The 25,244-nt window shown below is 34.0% G+C and overlaps 1 protein-coding gene and 2 long non-coding RNA genes across 4 annotated transcripts; 2 read left to right on the forward strand and 1 right to left on the reverse strand.

Annotated features, from left to right (window-relative positions):
- On the reverse strand, positions 1-24,894 carry LOC141397650 (acid phosphatase type 7-like). Of its 2 annotated transcripts, XM_073974223.1 has the most exons (5): positions 24,584-24,894; positions 1,295-1,458; positions 893-1,236; positions 266-824; positions 1-209 (listed from the first exon to the last, which is right to left on the reverse strand). In XM_073974223.1, the coding sequence occupies exons 1-5, from the start codon at positions 24,714-24,716 to the stop codon at positions 78-80; spliced, it is 1,332 nt and encodes a 443-aa protein (XP_073830324.1). In that variant the 5' UTR covers positions 24,717-24,894; the 3' UTR covers positions 1-77. The 2 variants fall into 2 exon arrangements, with proteins under 2 accessions (XP_073830324.1, XP_073830323.1); XM_073974222.1 differs by lacking the exons at positions 1-209; positions 266-824; positions 893-1,236; positions 1,295-1,458 and adding exons at positions 7,607-7,842; positions 7,904-8,465; positions 8,532-9,045.
- LOC141397655 (uncharacterized) lies at positions 1,487-7,466 on the forward strand. Its single transcript, XR_012411468.1, has 3 exons — positions 1,487-3,507; positions 4,805-6,496; positions 6,549-7,466. It is a non-coding gene; the product is annotated as an uncharacterized lncRNA (long non-coding RNA).
- LOC141397654 (uncharacterized) lies at positions 15,367-20,953 on the forward strand. The gene is made up of 3 exons (XR_012411467.1): positions 15,367-15,891; positions 15,955-16,189; positions 16,265-20,953. It is a non-coding gene; the product is annotated as an uncharacterized lncRNA (long non-coding RNA).
- Positions 24,895-25,244: the final 350 nt, after the last annotated feature.

The raw sequence follows: 25,244 nt of genomic DNA on the forward strand, positions 1-25,244 counted from the left end.
TTTTATGCTGGTGTAAATAAAAAAATCTTTATTAAAATTGTTCGTGATTAACAAACAAAAATATGGGAAAACCACATTTATATATAAGGTCCATGGCTTTCCTTTATAATCCAAATACGATCAATGACTTCGCCATCTTGATCGTCTGAAACTTGTTCGAAGTAAATGTGTGTTTTATTAAAGACTTTTAGGCGCGTGTAACCAAAGTCCTGAAATGAATAATTGTAAACGAGAGCAGAACAATACAATCTTAACCAATACCAACCTGACTGTGAAATGCACTCCATTTTGGAATTTGCTTAACGAATGGCTCTCGGCCCTCCTTATTGCCGGCTGCTCCTGTTATTATATGAACTGGCGCCTTGGGATTGTTGTACGGTGCCAAGGAAGAGCCGTTGTAAACAGTAAAGTTATATATTGGCCATGTCCGTTCGTAGCAATGTTCATGTGCCCATATTTCGACATCGACACCATACTTATTGAACAGGTCCTCTAAACCGAAGCCACCTAAAATTGGAAGACCTTGACGAACTACTGTGTTGTGATGGGAGCAATCGTCGCCATTATCATTGCTACAGTACATGGGTCGATGCCCAAATGTAATTATCCAAGGATGCTTAGCACGATTTTCCGGCAGCGAAGCTAATCGAAGATCATTTTCGAGCCATTTATATTGAAATATCAAAGGTTTAAGGCCGAGTTGTAGAAAATAGTAAACTTCAGTCGAAAATCCAATAAAATGTACAGGGCCCATATCAAAACTATAAAACAGGTTCTGGTCATTTCCCGGCATACTAAAACGTGACTTATAGTTTGAGAAGTTGCTAAGGGTTTGCAAATAGGGCATTAAAGTGTTGACTTGTATTATAACTAATTATAAGTCAAGACATACTATGCTTCTTCGTGATTTCCTGGCACTACCATGTATGGCACATATGCTGATATTGCTTCTATCTGTCGCATAAACTCGTCACCAACTTTTCCATCAGCCGAATGCATGTCATATGCAAAGTCACCCACATGTAGAACAGCATCAACATTGCCCATCTGAATTTCTTCCTGTAGCCGCGGTAAGGATTGAGCATTTTCGTTACCCATGTCGCCATATATAACCAAACTGGGAGACCATGTATGCTCTCTCGGTGGAGTCTTAAACCAATATAGTGAAGACCATCCCAATGAACTACCGCAATGGTAAACATATCGTGTATTCTCCTTTAAGTTGTTCAATGTCACCTGCAATAAAAGAATATTGAGGTCAGATTCACATGGATTAAATCAGTGTAATACTAACTCTGTGGATATATTGGGTCCTTTTTGCTTTGCCGCCATCAATGAACATGGAGGGTCCGTTATTATTTTTTGCAATGCTTGTTAAATTGCCCACTCCATATTTGCATATGGACTCTTTGGTATTGTCTTGAGTCGACCAGGTGACAACATAGTCGTAGATATTGTCTATAACAGAATTAAACGGTGAAGAAAATACATAGTATGATAAAATTTAGAGCCTGTAGTGCGATTCTCTAACTCATTTTTTGGGATACCGACAATAGTCGGTAAAATTCAAATGCTTATAATTTCGGTAATTACCGGTTTTTCGGTAAGTTAGCGACGAATAAAAAGCAGTCGTAAAGTTCTACCGATAGCAAGAGTATTGTCAACTTTTGTTTGAACTTTTCATAATTTTGCGTTTTAATTTTACCGATTTTTGTCGGTAACTCAAAAAATGAGTTCGATAATCGCACTACTGTTTCTCTATGTCGATAAGGAAAACGAACGAAAAAAAAAACACCAAACTTTTGTTTATTATTACTAATAATAGGCTGACTTCCGTGTCGTCAGTTGCTTTGTGTTGTTTAAACTTCGTCAAAATATTTCAGTTGCACACTCATATATTGTTTCTCGAAAATGCAACTAATTGCATCAGAAATAAAAATGTTTGCTTTTTACATTTGCAGTCATTTGCCAATCAACTAACGATACGGAAGTCAGCCATACTATCGAATCGACATACATAAATAGACCGTTAAGCATCCCACCATACCATTGCTATCGAAAACGATATCGTTTTCGAATGTTTCTCTATAGTTTTGCGGATGTTTTGTTCAAGAACGACACACGAGAATGATTTGAAAACTATTCATTCGTCGCTAAGTTTGTGGCAGGAAAACCTTCGATTTCGAATATTGGCAATAATATTATTAGTGAATGAATGACGATAGGTTCTACGATAGTGGCGAAACACATTTTTTTGTCGAGTTTGTTGATGTTTCTGTTATGTACCTTTTCCGTTTTTATTTCATTGTTATGTTTGCGACTCGATATGTAACTGTTGATAAACATTAGCTGTGTCTTTTTACGTGATAATTAGTAATAATTATTACTAATGTTGCAGATTTTGACAGTTGCATAAAGGAAAAGTTGCTGAAAAAATGTTTCAGCAACATTTAGTAAGTAAAAAGACACCACCATTGCTGTATTGTGTTTGGCAACCTACCCATATGTTGTCTTTATCAACACTTATTAGGGGTGTCTTTTTACAAAGACATAAATACAACTAAGACTAGACAAAATGCATGCAACAAAAAAAATGTTTACGAAACTTTGTATAGAAACATTACCCTTAACAGGTTGCAGTTAATTCAAAATCGCAACCAAGGAGGAACATTTCATGTAATGGTATCAGAAACGAAATTTATGAATTCAAGGATCTATTCAAGAATAATTCTATGTCAATTGGATCGGTAAATTCGGTTAAATACGTAAAAATGTATAAAAGAAAAAAATGTTATATCACCATATCGTGATATAACATTATGTTAAATTGAAAAGCCATTCACTGAAGAATGATAGCAAACAAAATGTCTTATCTTGTTGTATTTATGTCTTTGCTTTTTACTTACTAAATGTTGCGGAAACATTTTTTTGAGCAACTTTTCCTTTATACGACTGTCAAAATCTGCAACATTAGTAATATTTATTACAAAATAGGTTTGTCTTCGTTGCCGAAACACTTTTTTCAGCAACTTTTCCATTGAGCAACTGTCAATTTTAAAAACATTAGTAATAATTATTACAAATTATCGATTACGCAGACAGGCATAATATCACGTAAAAAGACACAGCTATTTTGTTATATTATACATAGCATTTATATCGAAATTATTAAAAGAATTCGCCAGCAATAACTTTATTCGGTGAGAAAGATATAAATTAGAACCATAAACCCAAACTTTACCAGACAAAGAATCAATGTGGCTTTTGACTGAAAGATCACAATCGATAATTACTCCCAAGCATTTATGTTGCTGTACGAAGTCAATTTTAGTGTGACCCAAGAAGATATCAATGGTTAGCAAAGAACAGGATTCACCTTTAATGAGTTTCTTGTAGTCCAACGAACAAAGCAACTTAAGTTTAAATTTATGTTATATTCAAATATATTGGAGGCATCACACGTCTGCCATTAAAAAGCAAGAATAGATCGTCGGCAAAAAATAAAAGGTAAGCTACAAGAAGAATTAGTACAAAGAGGAAAGTCATTCATATATAAGATAAATAGAAGAGGACAAAGAACAGATCCTTGCGGCACACCAGAGTATGAAGGTAGACAACTAGACTCACAACCATTCATTACAACAAACTGACTCCTGTCACACAAGTAGGAAAAAATCAGTTTGCTGGCAGGTTTCCAGAAGTTAAACTCATTTCTTAACTTCATTACAAGATAGGTATAGTCTATAGAATTGAAGGCATTTATGTTGCTGTACGAAGTCAATTTTAGTGTGACCCAAGAAGGATTCACCTTTAATGAGTTTCTTGTAGCCCATTTATGTTATATTCAAGTACATTAGAGGCATCACGTCTGCCATTAAAAAAAATAAAGGGTAAGCACCCTGAAGATTTAGTACCAAGACGAAAGTCACTCATATATAAGATAAATAGAAGAGGATCAAGAGCAGATCCTTGTGGCACACCAGAGAATAAAGGTAGACAACTACTTCGACTCACAACCATTCATTATATTAAACTGACTCCTGTAAGAAAAAATCAGTTTGCAGCAGATTTCGAGAAGTTATACTCATCTCTTAACTTCATTACATGAAATCTATGGATATAAGAATACTAATCTAGGGATATAAGAATACTAATCATATCATCATTTATGGCTTCACGATTGGAGTCTGTAAGTTGAAGTATAAGTGAGTAGTATTATGTCCCTTGCGAAAAGCAAATTGACACTATTTTATCCGACTTGAACTAACCGGAAGCATTTGATCTTCAATGATATGTTCCATAGTTTTAGAAATAGCAGGCAAAATAGAAATGGGCCTCAAGTCATTTGAATCCCTAAAAGATCGGGTTTTAGGAATAGGCACCACTCGAACAGTTTTCCATGCAGATGGAAAACTGAAGTATTTAAATTAGTGTTCACAAGATTCAAAATAAGACCTGGGATATAGGGAAAGACTAATTTTATGGAAGATATAGGTATGCCGTCAATACCAACAGATTTAGACTTTATCTTACTCATTGCTTCAATCAATTCCCCTTCATTTATACAACGAAATGAAAATGACGAATCTAAATTGGTGATGTCATTAATATTAAAGAAAATAACATTAGTTCTATCAAAAGAATTAGCAAAAAACTCATTGTTAGCATTTAAATCGATATTGATACGTTCATTGTCATTTCCCACACAACCATGACTTTTTAGTACCTTCCAAAGCCTACAAGAATCCATGTTTCCATAAAGTTTCGAATAATGAAGTCTTCTCTCTTTCTGTATTTGCAATAGATTCGCCAGTTTTGCTGAGATGGGTTTCTTAAGGCCTGCGTACATAAGCTGCCTCGCCTGCTTACCTTGTTTGCTTCTGATAAAAGAATAAAAAAGAAAAGGGCAACCCAGTCCGAAATTTGCTCGGCCTTCTTTATTCTATTATTTTTATTATGTCAGAAATGAAGTAGGAAAGCAAGGCAACCAGGCGAGGCAGCCTATGTACGCAGGCCTTTAGGAATGACAAGAAAGCTAAATCCCTGATTGATGTAGCAAGCCTGACTCCTCTCACTCCATCCAAGGATCACCATAGTACCTAATTTATTTCCTAACAATAGGAACAAAGGGGTATAACATAAAATCAATCATAGATGTCGACTACCTAAGTCGAAGTGTGTAGGACTTGAGTTGTGGGCAATAACTAGATTCAATCAAATATACAACACCGAAAATTGCAACTCTATAAAAAGAGATTCACAATGTGGAACAGATGTCTTAAACACACATTTGTATCGAAGACCTTTGGAAACATATACTCCAACTCCGCCACCTCTGCCACATACTTGACGGTCATTACGGCATACGTTAAAACCTGAAATAGCAACAGCAGAATACAGTATGTCAGAAGAGAGCCATGTCTCGGAACGAGCAAAAATGTAGAAAGTATTATCATTTAAAATACATCTTATTTCATCAATTTTAGTAGCTGCCTTTATGTTTCTACAATTAATATGAGCAATCTTCAAATTATTTTTATAAGGATGAAGTATACTTTTCAGGTAGGAGTTACCAAACACTATGAGCAATTTTCAAATTATTTTTATAAGGATGAAGTAAACTTTTCAGGTAGGAGTTACCAAACACTATTGGACTGAGATTTTCGTTAAAAGACATCAAAACCAAAAAAGGAAATATAAATGCGAGAAATTTTTGCAAACACTACGATTCATTATAAACAAAAATTCAATCAATTAAACATCTCATCGCAAGAATTAAAAAATGAGATCAAACGATAAAATATCAAATTATTAATATGTATATAAATGCGAATGAAATATGTAAATGAACCAGGATCCAACTGAAAAAGAAAACCTCACAGAGGTAAAATACAAATTACAAAACAGTAACAGTTGTATCCAGGTTTTACATTATGTGAAAAATTAAAAAAAGATCAATCAATTATGACTCGTGAGTAGTAAAGAACACCCAGAAGCATCACGTTCAATATGTTTACTATCAGGCAGTGTAATTTTCGCTCTAGCTTTATCCCCATTAACGATTCTGTTTACAAACGCCATTCAAGGTACTTGCCTCAGGAGAAAATGGTCATTTAAGAACACTCTCCTCGCAACATTTCCGCCATCAGCTGGCAGAATATCAGACACCTTTAAGGATCGACTTTTAGGGGTCGATTATGCATTGCCACTAAACTTGAGTTGCGTTGTCAATTGTCAGCACAACTGAGATGAAATGTTGTATTATTGATGTCAACCCAACTGGGTTGTCAATAAACGTGTTATCGATCAGTGTTTTTCGAACTTGTGAACTCTATATTAATTCAAAAGGCACAATTTGCCAAAAAGAAAAACACTATTTTAAAATGATAAGTTCAGTGGAATTATTTTTTGATGATGAAGAAAATGTACAGGACATGACATCTATCAGAAGAAATATGAGGGACAAGTCGAATCCATTGGAATTGCCATCTGCACTGTAAGTTAAAGCTCATGATGGAAAGATCTGTATAATCAGTAAATTATTTTAGGTTTAAAGAGTATTTTCGATTGAAAAGGATGCCGTAGTTTACATTGTGGAAACGTTAAAGGATGACTTCAAAGTAAGTTACAGATCAACAGCAATACCCCCACATTTAGAAGTGTGCGCTGCGTTGAAATTTTTTGCGGAGGGAAGTTACCAAAAGTCCCATGACAATGATTACAACAATTGCATTGCTCAATCTATATTGTCGACCGTATTGAAGGAAGTTGTCCACTTAATAGAGGACAAATTGTCGTTTCGAAATTGTCGGAGGAGGAAAAAGACAAAACAAAAATCATTTTTATTTAAAAACGAAATTCCCTGGTGTTGTCGGCTGTATAGATGGACCCATATGCACAATGTATTTGCCATACATAAAGTAATTTTGACAACTCCACTCAACGAAAATTGCTATCGATAATCGACTCCTTAAAATATTGTCGCATGATTTCATCTCGAAGTTCTGCACAGTTAAGCTTCACTAAATATGCTTCTTGTTATTAATGTAGTAGGCTAAACCGACATCACGACGTTCCAAATTTACATTAAAAAAGCTGCTATAGAAATAACAATTCCAACCAGATAATTTAAACCATCAGGCAGTTCACTTATAAGAAAGTCTGCACGATTCAATCTACGGTGCAAAGCATTATATTCCGCTTTCAGTTTATTTCCATCTTCTAGTGCTTTAATAGACGTCTCAACAGTAGTAACTTTCTCATTGCACCTAGCGATATCACTTTTTATTTCATTGAGGCAGGACGTCATTTGCGCACTCATATTGTCAATAGATGTCTTAATCGAACTCAACTCTCCTGATGCAGAGCAGTGAACGAATCTAGTTTCTTGTTAATCGCTTTATTATGATCGCTATATTATGACATTTAATTTCTTTGGTTTAAAGAATCTTTTGTCTTAGGAGTAAGTTTTCACTGATGAAATCTTCTTTTTTGTATTTAAATTAATAAATTATTATAAATGTATTTAAATTTTGAACAACTAACAATAATTCATAATTTTCTTATTTGCCAATGTAGTTCCTTTAAAAAATTGCTAAAGACAAAATTATAATTGTAACATCATTAAAAAATATATTTTCTATTACAGACTATTTTCTTGTAACGTGATAAAAACAACAATATTTAATCTGATAATTCTGATTTTTAGAGATCAGTGTAGGGCCCATGCTTATCCTTAATAATCCAAAAGTAATCAATGACATCCCCGTCCTTATCATCAGATACTTGTTCAAAATAAAGATGAGTTCCGTTCAAAGCCTTCATGCGGGTATACCCATAGTCCTATACATAAATAAAAACTTGTTAAAAGAAACATTAATTGTAACAGGCTGTCACTTCATACATTACTGTGGAAGGCATTCCAATCGGGTAGTACTTTAGAAAATGGTTCCCGATTTTCATTACAGCCGGCAGAACCTGTTATTATTTGAATAGGAGCTTTGGCATTTCGGTATGGATTATCCGCCGATCCGTTGTAAACCTTGAAGTCGTAGATTGGCCATAGCCTGGTGTAGAAATGTTCGTGTGCAAAAAATTCCACATCAACACCATACTTATAGAATAAATCTTCAAGACCAAACATTTTCACAAGTGGTAAGCCTTGGCGAATGTATGTTTCCAGCTTTTCATTGCAATCGTACTCCTTGTCATCGCTACAATACATGGGCCTATGACCGTATGTAATAATCCAGGGACGTTGTTTTCTATTTTCCGGTTTATTTGCTTCCTTTAAATCATTCTCCAGCCATTCGTACTGTTTCGTTAGCAGCTTGTAGCCGTAGTTAAGAAAATAGTACACCTCAGTTGAGAAGGATACAAAATGTACAGGTCCTAAATTGAAACTGTACCACAAGCTGTCATGACCACCAGGCATACTGAACCTTGTTTTATAATTAGAAAAGTTGCTGAAATTATAAATTAAGCTTAAATAGAAAACAATGCACATAGTTCCGATGATTTTTATTTATTACTATTTCTCTTCGTGATTACCGGGACAGACCATATAGGGTACATAGGCGGCAATAGCTTCGATTTGTCGCATAAAAGCATCTCCAACCTCGGCGTTGTCTGTGTCCATATCGTAGGCAAAGTCTCCAACATGTATGATAGCATCATACATTCCTCTTTGAGTGTCCTGTTGCAAACGAGACAGTGATTGTGCATTTTCATTTCCCATATCACCGTATATGGCGAGGGATGGTGACCAATTTTCGCCTGACGGTGGCACAACAAACGAATATCTTGCCGACCAACCCGCATCGCTGCCACAATTATATTCATACCGAGTTCTTGGCTTTAGGCCCCTTATAATAACTTTGTGAATATATTGAGAGGACATCTTTGACCCACCATCCACAAAAAGTGTCGATGTTCCTTCAGCTTTCTCAAGGGATTGAGGATGCTTGAAATTTTCGCCATAAAATACCACGGAATGTTTTGTGGCATTTCGTGTTGACCATGTTACGACTATATCATTCAAATTCTCTGAAATTTGTTTATATTAAATATGATCACCACAAACTATTTTTAACGTTATTTGCAAAGATTATCTGTAAGTACCTTTATTTCTTATCTAAAATTACAAGATAAAAATAAACCCTCATCACTTATTTCAAATATAAGACATTACGCAGACATTTGTTCGTTCTTCTATATTCGTAATATTTTTGGCGTCCATAGCTCTGTCATCAGATGACATACAGACCTAATTTTTGGTAGACGTGTTCAATATTTAGCAAAGAATTCCTCATTTAAATATCAGCGCTCTACATATGCGCTAAGGCGAGTAATCCCCTGTTTTTTGTAAAAAAAAATGTATTCTCACGCGAATTGTCAAATTTTGTAGATCGATTTATTCGCTTTAGCGCAAATGTAGAGCGCTGATTTTTAAATGAGTGATTCTTATAGCCTAGACAGACGGCAGTCTTACAGCGTGTTTTTGTAAAAAGTTTTTGCCCATTCGTTCGTCGATTTCATGAACGAAGACACAATTTGGTTTTCATAGCGGTTGACGTTTGTATTCGTGTGACAAACAAATGAAAGCTTTTTATTTTCGTAATTTTTTTGGTTTTCGTAACAAAATCAGACGAACGAAGACGTCAAAAATTAACGAATGGAAAAGACCCATCGTTTTGAATGAAAATTAAATAATTTGAGTAATAAATGGCATAAAACACACGAAAACTGGAAGGAAATGGAATTTTATTTATTTCCATAGAAGCACACGAGTATATGTACATCCGTTTCTTCATATTATCACAATAGGTGTGTTCGTTTACTCAATAATTTGTACAAATTTGTACAAGTCCAGTAACTTCTTGTAAACGACTAAGGTCTTTTGCATTGTACTAAAGAGTAAACGAACAGCATGCAGTAACAATTTGTACAAATTGTGAGTAAACGAACACACATAATTATTTTTGGCCAAATCTGATTACATTTTTTTCTTATTTTTGTTTGTCATCTGTTTATCGGGGTTGCCATCAAGTAACACATTTTATGTGCAGATGCCTATGCAAAATTCACAAAATAAGTATCATGGAAACCCTGAAATATAAAAGCTTTTATGAAATAGACAAAAGTTTTTAGATAAAAACGAATGGTTCGTAAAATTTTACAAGAACCAAATTTTGAGCGTATACGTTTTGTTCCGAACGGTTCGTGTGACAGGCAAGCAATTTTACAAAAACACCCTGTTAATTTGCATTAACAGCCTTAATTCAAATTAATTTGAAAATTATCCCCTTTCTTAATGCACAAAATCGAAGGAAATTTATACTGAATTAAGCAATTTCAATATGGCAATGCTGTTGAAAATCAATTGTCTTTTGTCAAATTTCCATGTTTAAGAAAATAAAAAGGGAAAGCAAATCAGCAATTTTCGCGTTTATTCAAAATAAGTAGTGGTCTTTCGCGAGTAGAATAGCAGCTAATCGTTTTTCACGCCTTCTAACAAATCTCTTTTTCAAATTTTTATTTTCACAAAAAATTTCATTACCCACCATACCAATTCTATCGAAAATTATATCTTCCTCAAATGTTTTTTAAAGTTTTGCAATATTTGTATAATATTAAAAAGACTCAAAAATATCGCGAATAAATTAAATTTATTTTTGCTTCATCGTGGTGAAAATATCAAAGGTAGAAAGTGTATTTGTTTCGCATATTTTGGCGAACTTTTGTAAAGCTTTATGAAATGGTCTGCTGGGTGCAAACAAACAACACAAACAGCTGTTTCATAAATGCAGATACTATCGTCTGTCAGGGTGAATAATTAATTCAAATTAGGACATTTTTAATGCAAATTAACTCTGCCGTCTGTCTAGGGTATTAACGATATATGGAAAGGTAGAGCTGGCAAACTATCGATAGTCGCACCATTCGATATTTTCAATAGTTCTTATAAAGATATCGATACTATCGTTAGTTTTTCATCTCCTGTATTTGGAATCAAAATGTTGAATTTTAAATCAATCACATAGAGTGTACGTCATATAAAATCCACTGGATTTGTTGGCGAACATTCATTTCACGTATACGCAATGGAATTGACAATTGAAATCCAGTGGATTTCCTAAATCTAAACCTCCATACACATTAGAATTTTTGAGGATTAATTTGATGTATACGCAATGTAATTGACATTTGAAATCTAGATGGTTTGTTAAATCCGATTATATGTAATAGTACGTTTATATATAAGAGGATTTAACAAATGTCAATTCCATTGCATTTACGTCAAATAAATCCTCATAAAGAAGGTTAACCCTACAAAAGGCTATAATATAAACAGGCTATAAGCGTACTAAATATGTGTTCCCGTAAACAAAAACATATAAAACTTTCCAAATTTATGGTCGGTTCCAGAACTGCAAGAATCTACTCACCTAATCGAATATTATCGAAGTGAAAATTGATCGTTTTTTGTAAGCTCTGGAACAGACATTGCATGTGAAAAGTGTTAAAAATTGTTCCTTGAGAGCATAAGCGTACTATTATTTTACAAATAAAATGAACAAAACAAAAATTGCTGCGTTGTGTCTTTGTACGTTATGAAAATATAAAAATAAAATGACTGAAGACTTTTTAATTCTAAGTCACGGACCTTAATTAGCTGTTCCATTACAGAACATTTGTTCCATAGTCCGAACTAAGAAAAGATCTCCATCTGCACTGTAAGTTGATGTTCATGTGGAAAGATCTGTATAATCAGTAAATGATTTCAGGTTTAAGGCGTATTTTCGATTGCCAAAGGATGCGGTAGTTTAAATTGTGGAAACGTTAAAGGATGACTTCAAAGAAAGTTACAGATCAACAGAAATACTTCCACTTTTAAAAGTGTGCGCAGCGTTGCGATTCTTGGAGGACGGAAGTTTCCAAAAGTCCCATGGCAATGATTTCAACAATTGCATGGCTCAATCTATATTGTCGAGAGTATTGAAGGAAGTTGTCCACTTGATAAGAGGACAAATTGTGCCAAAATTGGATCGTTTCGAAGTTGACACAGGAGGAAAAAAGGCAAAATAAAAACCATTTTTATTCAAAAACGAAATTCCCTGGTGTAGTTGGCTATATAGATGGAGGATGTTCGTCATTTGTACTTAAACTGAACCTACTGTATTTGTCACCAAATTAATTTGCAAAAGATTTGCTGCTGTCCACTCCAAAGGCGATAAATTCACTTATTTTTGGTCTGTTCCTTTACTTTTAAAAATGGTAACAGTGGCAAAAAATGGTAAATGTGGTGAACTGATCTCATATAAATTGTATTCTTTCTAAAGTAAAGGAACGCTTTGCAGGTTAAAAATGGTAAGAAATGGTAACCTCAGGCACGTAAAGGAACAGAGCATTTGATGGAAGTTGAAGTTTATTTTATTTTGAGGCATTTTCTTTTTCAACTTTGCTTTAAAGTGAATCCAGACTCTGCCACTCTTCAGGTGTTCGTGTTAGAGGTTCATGGCTGTTTAAACTGTCCGAAATGGACCTCCACGCTTCATCCGCTGTGGCTTTGGTTTCACCAAAACTCCCGAACTCCTCGGGCTATTGGATTTTCACTCAGTTTATCAATTAATATTTCGAACTGATGCTTTGTCGTTATTTTCACCATATTGATACACAAAATTAATTAATGATGCAAAGAATCAATAATTGTTAACAAAATGTTTATTTTTCCTTCTATTTTACTTCTTGTTTCTTCGAAAATGTTCACTGCAACTGAAAATTGGTGGTTGCTGAAAAACAGCCGCTTCGTCAACTGAGATTCGCAACTTCAGTTGAGAGTTGCCATACGTGGATCAATTTTGACAACTGGCAACGCCACTCAACGATAATTGTTATCGATGATCGACCCCTTAGTGTCATAAGTTTGGGTACAAGTTTTGCTATTTGGAACATTTTATCTAGCAACAATATTCTGGAGCCTAGCTAAAGTAATTATTATTATTTATTACATTAACTAGTAGTAAATACAAAGTTAATAAGAAGGTAGCATTGGCTACTAAGGCCATCAGCTAGCGCTTTTATAGTAATAATACTAATTACAAATTGGAGAATAATTTTGTTATATAATGAGGCGAGAATTTGTTATAAAGTTATATACAGCATTAATGTTAACAGAAGTTGGTGACTTAAGAATTTCTAATCCATTACTATTGAGGAATATATGGTGAAAATTTGCGAGTGCGTTGCACGATTGCGGCATGTTGATACTATGTGTGTTCGTTTACTTACAATTTGTACAAATTGTTACTGGATGTTGTTCGTTTACTCTGCAGTACAATGCAAAAGACCTTAGTCGAATACAAGAAGCTACTGGACTTGTACAAATTTGTACAAATTATTGAATAGACGAACAGACCTATTATCGCATTTTGGGCATTTGTTGTCGATGTTTTTGTTAAGAAGGTCAAGGCATATTTATAAAAGGTAAATGCATGAATTACAACAACTAACAAATTAATTGCCAAAGATAAATATTGAATAATAGTGTCGTTCCAAAAATTTTTTCAGGAAAAACATAAATAAATTTTTGAAAATCATCTAAAATAGAATAAATTTGAATCAAAATGTAAATATAACGCATTCAAAAAAAGTAAAAATACAGCTGATTGGCACTTCTACCTTCTATAAATGTGCCTTGAAGAAGGTGTTGATGTGTGGCAATAGTGTGGCCCATACGAAGTCTAGAAAACATTATTATTTTTTACTCTACTTGGTAATTTTAACACATAAACTGCGAAGTTCTGCATTCCATATGTTTTTGTAAAACGGACTAACTATGCAGATACATCTACCTTTATTATTGCACCATGGCATATGACGCATGGTACAATAATACAGGTAGCATTATCAAGCCAGCTTATGGTAACATAATGTGTAATGCCATGTTCAGACCAGCATTTGAATCACGTTGTTCGCTCTCATAATTATGTACACGAATTAACCCGTTCATACGACATGGTACACAATTCATAGCAACATGATTCATATTTTCATATTTTTTATTTACTGAATTTAAAGAAAGTTTCAGCCAAAAGACGAGTAAAATTATTGATATAAACTGAAAAAATATTTGTCCTTCTTTCAGATATCTATTTAATATTAAATAATATTATTTTCATTCATCTTTTCTATTTTTTCTCACAATTTTGGTGTTTTCAGCACATTTTTTAATTTTTCTATTTTCAAAAATATCGAGAGAGACCTGCCAAAACAACTTTTTGGTATACAGACTTTCAGGCAGGCATTGGATTTTTGTTTCTAAATTTGTACGCGAGTTTAAAACGATGGACAAGAAATGCAGATGTAGTAAAAGAGAAGAGAAAATTTGCTATGATTTGAATGTATACTAGTCCTTAAACCGTTTACTTTTCATTCACGTTTTGCAGTTTATCTAAAAATATTTGGGTTTTTAATAAATTTTTAAATTTTATATTTTTTCTGTCATAATTAATTTATTTCGATAAATTCTCTCATTTGTTAGAGATGGGACATATTTTATCGTCGTTCTGATAGTAATTTAAATTGAACAATGTACAAAAATCGTTGTTCGTTCTCAAAATTTTGTATGGGAAATGAAGTAATTATATCGTAATTTGGGGTCGAACAACGAATAGAGAGCGAATTAGCGTCAGTCTGAACAAGGCATAAGTAAGTAAGTAATTTTTATCTGAGTCTTCTTCTTTCTATAGTAATGTTATACAAAGCGATTGGTTAACATGGTAAACTTAGAACTATTGTCGTCTTGTTCTAACTTATCACGGGCTTATATGAATACGCTACTTTGCGTGTATGTAGTAAAAGATTATGTTAAAGATAACAAAATATGACAGAGTAAAAGAGGCTTGCTCACGACCTCAACAGTTACGAACAGAGCGAGAATGTCTGCATAACAATAAATAATGAAATCATAGACTAATGAAGGTGTAGACGAAGAATTGTTCTCAGCATGTTACTTGGTATGCTCTGTAATAGTAAGATGGCGTGAGTGGTAATTTGTTTTAACATTGAGCTACTACACGACATATTTGAGTGAAAACCACAGCATATCGAGAGCTTATTGAGTGGAAGGGCAACATCTATAAAAAATAAACACATTAAAATTCTCTATCTATAGATTATTTTGTCTATGATGCTACTACACGACATATTTGAGTGACAACTTCAGGATATCGAGAGCATATTGAATGGAAGGGCGCCATCTACAAAAACAGCACAAATTAAGACTTTTCTGTCTATAAAAGTATTTAGTCTATGCATAGACTAAATACTTTTATAGACAGAAAAGTCTTAATTTGTGCTGTTTTTGTAGATGCATAGACTAAATACTTTTATAGACAGAAAAGTCTTAATTTGTGCTGTTTTTGTAGATGGCGCCCTTCCATTCAATATGCTCTCGATATCCTGAAGTTGTCACTCAAATATGTCGTGTAGTAGCATCATAGACAAAATAATCTATAGATAGAGAATTTTAATGTGTTTATTTTTTATAGATGTTGCCCTTCCACTCAATAAGCTCTCGATATGCTGTGGTTTTCACTCAAATATGTCGTGTAGTAGCTCAATGTTAAAACAAATTACCACTCACGCCATCTTACTATTACAGAGCATACCAAGTAACATGCTGAGAACAATCCTTCGTCTACACCTTCATTAGTCTATGAGTCTATGAATGAAATAAAAACAAACATAAAACTAAATAACAAAGAGGGTTCTGTAAAACGATATGACTAACAGAGGTCATATTGAAAATGAATATGGTGATAATGAATGCAAGTTAATAAATATAATATCACAGTAAGGGATACGATTCTTACTAAATCGAACGCTCAGGTACATATAAAGAGCTTATTATAATACTACTCGTAAATCGTTTATAACCTCTGTGACTGCCAGGTGCAGTTTTGTTGTAAAAAGATGGGAGTGCATAATCGTCAGAATCAGCTTCAGGTGGTTCATTCAAAATGCCGACTGGAGATAGATAGCATGACTCTGCCCAAGATATGTGTTTCTCCATTTGGTAGATATCAAACATTAATGAGTTTTCATGAGATTCGAGCTTTTCTACGAATCTCTTCTGGTGACTTTGGGCGTACTTACAGAATGGTACAACACGGGCTGTGTTGTATATGTAAGTGTTGCTATATTTCTTCTCCTGGTTTATGTAGTGCTTATTAACACATTTCCTTAAAATCTTGCGTTCTAGAATTTCCAACTCCTTGGCCACTATTGGAGAAATAGAGAACCAGATCGGAAATCCAACATAATGTGTCAATTGCATTGAATTGATGTCAAATTTTGACATCTTATGTTACCAACAATTGCCGATGCGGCTACCTGTGTATTTGTACCATGATATGACGTTTTAAGCCATGGCTGCAGGTTTGTATTTTTCAGCGATTTTCATACCTGTCCTACCTCTATTTTATTGTACCATGGATCGATCCAATTCCCTACTACAGCAAATTCACGATTTTACTCTACTATGGAACTCGATCTAGAAACGGATAATTTCATGATTTTTTTTCGATGTGGACCGTGACTTGGGGATGAGTGACGTAGGGGATGAAAGATACCAAGGAACGGTCCTGACCGGCTTAAACATGGCAAAGTCCAGGATTTATCTATGTCCCTCTTTCATCTCAAGTGGAGACTGACCTCCCCGTTTGGACTAGCCCTCGAAAAACATTGATGTAAACTGGACCACAAGAAGTACCCGAAGATGTTGTCCCATACAGATCTTGCAACTTGATGTACATTTGGAATGAAATTTTACCATTGGTCCGTTCCAGTACTGCCAGAATCTACTAATTTTTAATTTTTTTTTTTTCGATAACATAAAAGAAAAAGTGTTATCGTAGTAGAAACTAGTAGCTTCTTGCAGGTTTTGGAACAAGGCTGCTCAAAGGGCGCCCCCTACTGTCGGTGTGTGTCAAATTGCTCACTCACACAATTAAAAAAGAGAGCTTTTGTTTCTGAAATGAAAATTTTCAATACACAATTTTTTTCCATTACACAAGACAACCCAACAAACCAACATTACTCGAAAAAAAACATCATATTTGAATTATAAATTCTTGTGTAGCCACCGGAGAATAAACGAAACTTGATCCTCTTGAAAATATTGAATGTGTATGCTAATTATTAGCTCATCCGTGTAATTGTAGAATGTATTTATACGAATTGGTTTTCGAAAATTTTATAAAATCAGACTGAATGGTATGTTGGGAAACTATCAAAATGTTTGTGTTTCAAAACCAACACAATAACAAAATATGTTTGTAGTTGTATGAGCAGCCCCTATTCTGGAACAAAGCAAATGCCTACAGTTTTAGTCAAATCGGATACACGCGCTCACCATTAATTTTGTTGTTGCCGACATGGGTTTTATTGCTTTTAGTCCATTATTACGGAAAGTATGGACTTGCCCCCGAATAAATTGTACCATCATAATAGGGCCTGCGAGACCAACCTACTCCAAAAGTTTTTAAAAACAGTCCGAGACATGTTCTTAAACTGTACGTGGGCGAAAATTAGTTTGAGAAAAAAATTGAGCAAAGTTTAGGCCAAATCGGTTGATCCGCTCGAAAACAGACGGACATTGCTAAATCGGCTAGAAAATTTTCTGAAACGGATTTCGTCACAACGTACTCGTACTTGGGTCTCAAAGCCTTATTTCGATGTGGCACATTTTGGTTGTATCAAAGTTTTAGCCTAGAAGCTGAGGGTATAAAAAATCCACCAAAAAATCGTTTTCCCTAATTTTGAATAGCATGCACCATTCACTTGATCGGTATATCGAAGTTTTGGCATCCATTTTAGATACGAAAATCACATAAAATATTGAGTCACCTGTAGTGCGATTCTCTAACACATTTTTTGAGTTACAGACAAAAATCGGTAACATTAAAACGCGAAATTATGAAGGAGATGGCGCTTGAGGCGGATACCATAATTGAAGTTTTGGGTAAATGAATCGTCCATCTTTCATTTTCATTGTGTGTTGAGTAGGCACTTCCTATCATATAATTCTTTTCACCAGTAGCAGGACCAGATTCGCCATATTCATCACTTTAAGAAAACATAAAGCTATGAATTTCAGTATTTTTCGTACAGAATCTCTTTATTTTTAACTTACCCATGATACAATAAGAAGGTAGAAGCAACTGCCGTTTTTGGTAACATAAGATGTCAAAATTTGACAAATATTCAATGCAATTGACACATTATGTTACCAACAGCTGGGCGTCAGCTGGGCTGATAATGCTACCTTATTGTATCATGAACTTACCACTTTCAAAAAATTTTACATTAAATAAATGTAAATAAACAAAAGTTGTTTTTGTTTTTTCATGTCATGCAGGGTTCAATTACAGTGAAATGCAGAGACGTATCTTCTTTTTTTTTTGTTTTTTATTTTTTTTTTTTTTGAAATGAATTTACCTTTTATTATTTTACCATGGGTTCCTTTAATGCCAGACACATTTGGTCTGTTCCTTTACTTTTGAAAATAGTAAAACCGCAATAGCAAAAGTTTCAAACTACTCCCATATGAATTGTATGGTGTCTAAAGTAAAGGAACGCTTTTCGAGTAAAAAGTGGCAAAACTTGAAAATTCTTGCACGTAAAGGAACAGGGCTATTAGGTCTGTCTGGTTACTTTCCCAGCAAGAATTGTAGATCAAGAACTTTCTCAGAGAGTAGTTTTTATTCTCGTTTGCTACAAAATTGTAAAAAGTAAACACACACATTCCCAGCAAGAACAAGCAAGCAATCAGCTGACTTGCCAAAACAGAACAATTTGTCCGCCAAATAAAAGAAAAGAGTTGTATTTTATTAAAAATAAAAAAGAATATGACCTAAAAAATTATTTTTCTCCATTGCAACTTTGTTCTCCAAAAAACAACACAATTAGGCTTGCTATTTTCACAATAAAATTGTTTTTAATTTTCACAAACATAAATCAAATATTAAAAACAGATGATTTATTGTTTTCAGGAAGAAGAAGAGTTGCTAGTGCTTGCTAGAAGAAATTTGTCCAGCAAGAATTTGCCAACTCTCAATAAACGAACTGTCAAAATGTCTCTCTCGAGTTGCTTTCTTTTGCTTACATTTTGTGTTAACAGACGACTTCCAGCAACAATTGGTACAAATTGTTACAACAGAACCTATTGTTCTCAAATCAGCTCACTGCTTGCAAGTTTTTGCTGGGAAAGGTGACTGTTTACTTTTTACATTTTTCTTGCTAAAGAGAATAAAAACTCATTACTGCCCGAGAAAGTTCTTGATGGACAATTTTTGCCGGGAATGTAACCAGACAGACCTATAGCGTTGCAGCAGAAGTTTTTTGTTGGAACAATTCACCGATGCATTTACCTTTATTATTGCACAATGTCAACAGTAGCTTCGTTCCCGTACTTTTTAATAGTAAAACTCGTAAAAGGGAGAACTTCAAACAATTTGTTGTCACACACAAGTTTTTTGAAATAGTTCGGGAACGGAAAAATGGAAAATACGTCAAAAAAACTGTAACAAATGTCAAAGTCGGCGTATCAGCCAATCAGACGCCGGCAACCATGTTACTATTTTTTTACTCGCCCAAATTTGTCGTGTAAAAGGTTTTTAAAGAGAGCGTCATTCAGCGCCATTTTTGCTTAAAGAGAAGTGAACATTTTACAACTTTTTTGTGTACGGGAACGGTTTTTGGATTAAAATGTGTAAAAGTCGTAAAAATTGTAAAAACTTTTTAGTTCTGGAACACAGCTAGTAAAAAATGTGAACCCAGCTTTTGACAGAATAGGCCATACATGGTACAAATACACAGGTAGCCGCATCGGCAATTGTTGGTAACATAAGATGTCAAAATTTGACATCAATTCAATGCAATTGACACATTATGTTACCATCAGCTGGCTTGATAATGCTACCTGTATTATTGTACCATGAGGCCATAATCATGATGAAATTATAAGGTGGCGTAAAACGGCCAGCTGATTGGTTTCAATCTGTCAAATATTTTGTTATTGTGAATAAATTGTATGAAAACGTAAACAAACATTTTGACATATTGAAGAATTTTCGGCCAAAATAGAGTTGTTGTTGTGCTACTTACGTGACCTGTTAAATAGATCTTGGCCATAATAAGAAAAAAGCGAAAAAAGCTGATTACAATTGTGGCCTACCTTTAATTATTCTACCATGATATAAGCCATGTCACAATAGCTCTGTTCCTTTACGTGCAAGAATCTTCAAGTTTTACCACTTTTTACTCGAAAAGTATTCCTTTACTTGATGTAAGCATACAATTGATATGAAAGCAATACACAACTTTTGCTAATTTTGCCACTCTTACCATTCTTAAAAGTAAGTCCCGGGCCACACTACAGTAATTTCATTGAAATTTTGATATGAAATTATGCGTCTCTAGGTCGACGTCCATATTAGAGTAAAATCATAAAATTGCTGTAGTGGGGAATTCGATTTAAGAACACCTAATTTCATGAAATTTTTTATTGAAATTCACGCTAGTGTGGACCGGGACTAAAGGAACACACCAAATAATATACATATTGACGCCCCCAAACAATAGTATGCTAAGTCGACTTTGCATGTTCTCAAGTTCCTTACATTTTTATATTTTACGTCCTTTAACTTAAATTCTGTCAAATTTTGGTAATAATCGGACAATCCGGACAGAAGTTATAAACAAATACATATTTACTTAGCATAGTACTGAAGGTCAAAGAAATTTCCAAACTTTTAGAGCTTGTCCTGCAAAGCTCACTGTTCAGAATTAGCAAACTATTATTTGGAGGTGTCGAAATTTCCACACTTTGAGAGCTTCTCCTGCAAAACTCACTTTTTAGACTTAGCATACTATTATTTGGAGGTGTCGATATGTAGCATGGTACAATTACAAAGGTAGATGCCTCAGCCCAGCTGATCGAATCTAAAACGTCAAAAAAATAGGAATTCGCCATGAAAAATCAAAACAAAAAACCATATGATTCGGTAAGTAAGGCCATGTTTATATTATAGCCTTTTGCAGGGTTAACCTTCTTAATGAGGATTTATTTGACGTATACGTAAAGGAGTTGACATTTGAAACCCAGTAGGTTTGTTAAATCCGGTTATATATAAACGTACTATAAGAGATAGCATGTCTACACTTTTTATACAAACACAAGCGATAAAAAGAGACAACAACAGACCATTTGGCGAAAATTTTGACAGTTTACATTACAAAAAAAGTTGCTTTATTGTAGCAATTCGCCGATGCATCTACCTTTGTAATTGTACCATGATATGTAGGTACAACACCAAAAAACAGCAATGGTCAAAACGCATTATTGTGAATAAAAACACAAACAAAACGTAAACGAGCAATTCACAATAATATGTTATTGTGAACAAATTTTGACGTTTGGTGTGAGCTTGAGCAAATATTAATTCCATTGCGCACACGTCAAATAAATCCTCAATAAGAAGGTTTACCCGGCAAAATGCTATAATATACACCATGATATTTACAAACAACCGGTGTGAGTTGAGCAGTCTAGTTGACTGAGCGCTTCGATCTTTCTCGTACATTTTATCAAAAGGAACTAGTTCCTTAGGGCCTGTTTCACTATGTCGAAAGAAAATGATTGCGAACGAAAAACACCTAAACTTTGGTTTTCATGGCAATATTGACTTTGTGTTTGCTTTAAAACAACAACTCCTTCGTTTTCATTTTCGTTCGACATAGTGAAACAGGCTGCTATTCTCGTTCCTTTGTTCCATATAGTTCCTTCGTTCATCTGTCATAGAAACACAATCGATCTATTTGGCTAAGGGGTAGTTTACACCATACCAGCAAAAATGTAAAAAACTACGTCTCCACATAGCCTCCATGAGTAAATAAGGCATGTTTTTATTTCGTGTCATATACCATTGATAGATAGTGTAAACTACCTCTAAACCGCACCTTTTGTTCAATCGTTCGTTATCACGACATTTTGTGTTAAACACTTCCGTTCTTTCCGTTTTAAGAGAATTAGAAACATGTTCATATAATTTTTTAGCTTAAAAATTGTGTACACTTTATTAAAGGGTAGTTAAGTTAATTTGTAAATGTTTATAATTGATAAAGGCGAGTTCTTTGTTTTATTATAAAGGGAACAATAGGCCTGAACCCAAATGTTTGTACAAACATTAACAAGCTGCTGTTCAATAACAAACTTGTTCTGTAACAGAGGCCTGGGGCTCAATTCTGTTTCTATGAAAAAGTGAAATCAAAAAATTTATAAAGGAAATAAATGTCAAATGAAAAAAATTATAAAGAAAATATTTTTCATTTCAAATTTTCATAGAAAAAGAATCCAGTCCCTGCTTTGAATCACCGCAACAAGGTAGTGTATAAAATCAATTCATATACAAATCATTCATTTTACAGAGTAAAAAATTCCGTTAGCATAATCGAATATGCAAAAATCAACATACACCAAAGACTATCAATGATTACTTTTGTTTTGCTCAAACGTTTTTATCGTTCACAAATATACATATGTATATGCATTGAAAACTACTGAGTGGTGGGTGAATGTAAAAAACAGCCACCGAATAAATAGAAAGTAGTACCGCTAAATTGAATAGAGTATGAGAGAACATAATACCAAGTTTATACTTGCGCTCCAAAATCCACTGGATTTCACGAAATCCTGAAATACACCCCGGAGTTTACACTTATTTTTTGTTGATTTCAAACATATCCCAATAATTAAGGTAGATGCGGCTGATCGAACATGAATTTTCAAAACAAGTTGTAAATTGAATTAGTCATAAAAAATATACGACAACATAGAACTCTATTTCGAAAATTATCGTAAAATTATATATATCGTATTAATTGTGTATAGTACTAACAAATGAACAAAAATATAAAAATGATGTTATCGTTGAGACATCATAATAATAAATTTTGGTAGATAAAATCTGGGTTCGGAACCTCTAAAATATTACTACTTGCAGTAGTTTTCCCGTTTAGTGCTAAAATTAGGTTCCCGTACTCCGAAATCTGGCAAGACTTTCACTTCTCTTTAAACAAAAAAGCGCCGAATAACACCCTCTTCTCCTGTTTTAGGCAATACAGTTTTGGCCTAGTAGAAACTAGCAGCATTTTTTTGGCATCTAAACACGATAGCTGATATGTTGATTTTGACATTTCTGCTGGAGTTTTTTGCAATTTCCGTCATTTTTCCGTTCCCGTATTTATAAGAAATTTGTATGGGGAAGCACATTTTGACAATTCGCTCTTTTTTCTAACATTACTACTAAAAAAGTTCGGGAACACAATGAAAAAAAGCATTGTAACAAAGTAATTTAATATTTTTTAACATTGTTTACAAATTTTGATACTGTGATACGTGAAAAGTGTTGCAAATTTTGGTACTTCTTTAGGCAAAATCAGGGTTGTATATCATGTGTACTGTGATTTCGCTGATATCACGAAATGAGATGATTTCATTTTTGTATGTGAAATCACGATAAATTTTGCTTGATTCCGCCCGAAATCGCGAAACGCATTCGAAATTACGAAACTACGCCGAATGTAAACCAAGCATAAAACAACGCAACAGTAAGAACATAGTTGTCTATTAAATATAAAGATTTTATGGGAGCAACCGATTATTTGAGCAAAATGATCGTGTGTACCCCGCTTTATGTATGTATGCTCGTAACTATGAGGTAGTTTAATTTGACGGTCACTGTTTAAGAGTTGTTTACACCATCTATCAATGTCGTATGAGATGCCAAATTTTCTACCTGCGAATGTTGTACACATAGTGTAACCACTATGAAAATGTTCATCTATCAAAATGATTTGGCAACTCATATGTAATTTTTTCATTTAGGGAGCGCTCTATTTGATACGGCATTCTCGTATGTAAACATAAATTTATCAGCTGTTTTCTGACATTCTCAAACAAAAAATGAAAAACAAAATCTTTTAAAAAAGAAAATGGAAAGGTATGTGTATTTAAATATTCAGTAAAGTAAATAAATGGCGCTTATAATGTTATTTTCACATCGATTGGTCGAAAGAAGCAGTCTTTGAAATGATTGTTTGGTGGCAAAAACATGAGTGCCTCTATAACTCCAAACACCAATTCTACCAATTCAGTTTCCTTCAACCAAAATTAAAATTTGCGCAAAATTGCAACTCAACAATAAACGTAAATAATGACAAAAACAGCTGTTTTTATATTTTTAGGTTATGTCATACGAAAATAACACTTGCAGGTATGAACGCACAAATGGAAAGTTGTATGGATGACATCAATTTTGACAAACATAGAGAATGTCGAATGGGTGAAAGAAATGGCAGCTCATATGACATTGATAGATGGTGTAAACAGCCCTTTAATAAGTGATCGTATATATACATATGTATGTAGGTGTGTGGGTATGTAAGATGCAATTTTCTACGCTCAGCGATGTTCCATGTTCGATCGAACATCCTGAAAATTACATGATTATTTACGTACCTCCAAAAGATAAATGGATCTGTTCCGGTTGAAAATATACGGCGTTAACATTCCCTTCGACAAGACTCGATTTTGTCGGAATGATTGCATTAAACACAGAAAGAGCGCAAAATAACAGCAATATCATTGTCATTTTGCGGCACTATAATTATAAGAAACTGTTGATTTTTAGGAGGTTTGGGAATTGCTTGAGAATTTTAATCTATTTAATTGCAGTTAGTTATTCCTTTGTTTAAAAATTACTCCGATAAACAAGCAAAAATGCAAGGAACCAAGTGTGAGGGGTGTGAGGGAAAGAAGAAATAAGAAATCAGTCACTGAAAAATGAGTTCTGTGCAAGGCACATTGACAAGGTAGTGCAAGGTACAAGAAGGTACGAGCGTTTTCAGACGATAGGGTTTGACTGCTCAAAAACGTGATTTCCGTTTTGACTCTCATTCGTAATTTCCACATCTAGTGTTGCGTTTTTGAAATCATTTTATACAAGCGGACTTTTTGAACAAAAAGAAGTACGGTTTTACATAAATGTACCAAAAGGTTTGTGTGTATTGTACATGAACATTAAAAAAAAGTAATTCTTGTGAATCCCATAAAATTGGGTAAAATGTATGGGTTGCTAAAAATCATAACATGTTCTTGAAGTAATGTTTGTATAATATAA

The sequence above is a fragment of the Musca autumnalis genome, unplaced genomic scaffold (assembly GCF_047663935.1).
Source record: "Musca autumnalis isolate F117 unplaced genomic scaffold, ASM4766393v1 scaffold_3, whole genome shotgun sequence".
Lineage (NCBI taxonomy): Eukaryota > Metazoa > Arthropoda > Insecta > Diptera > Muscidae > Musca > Musca autumnalis.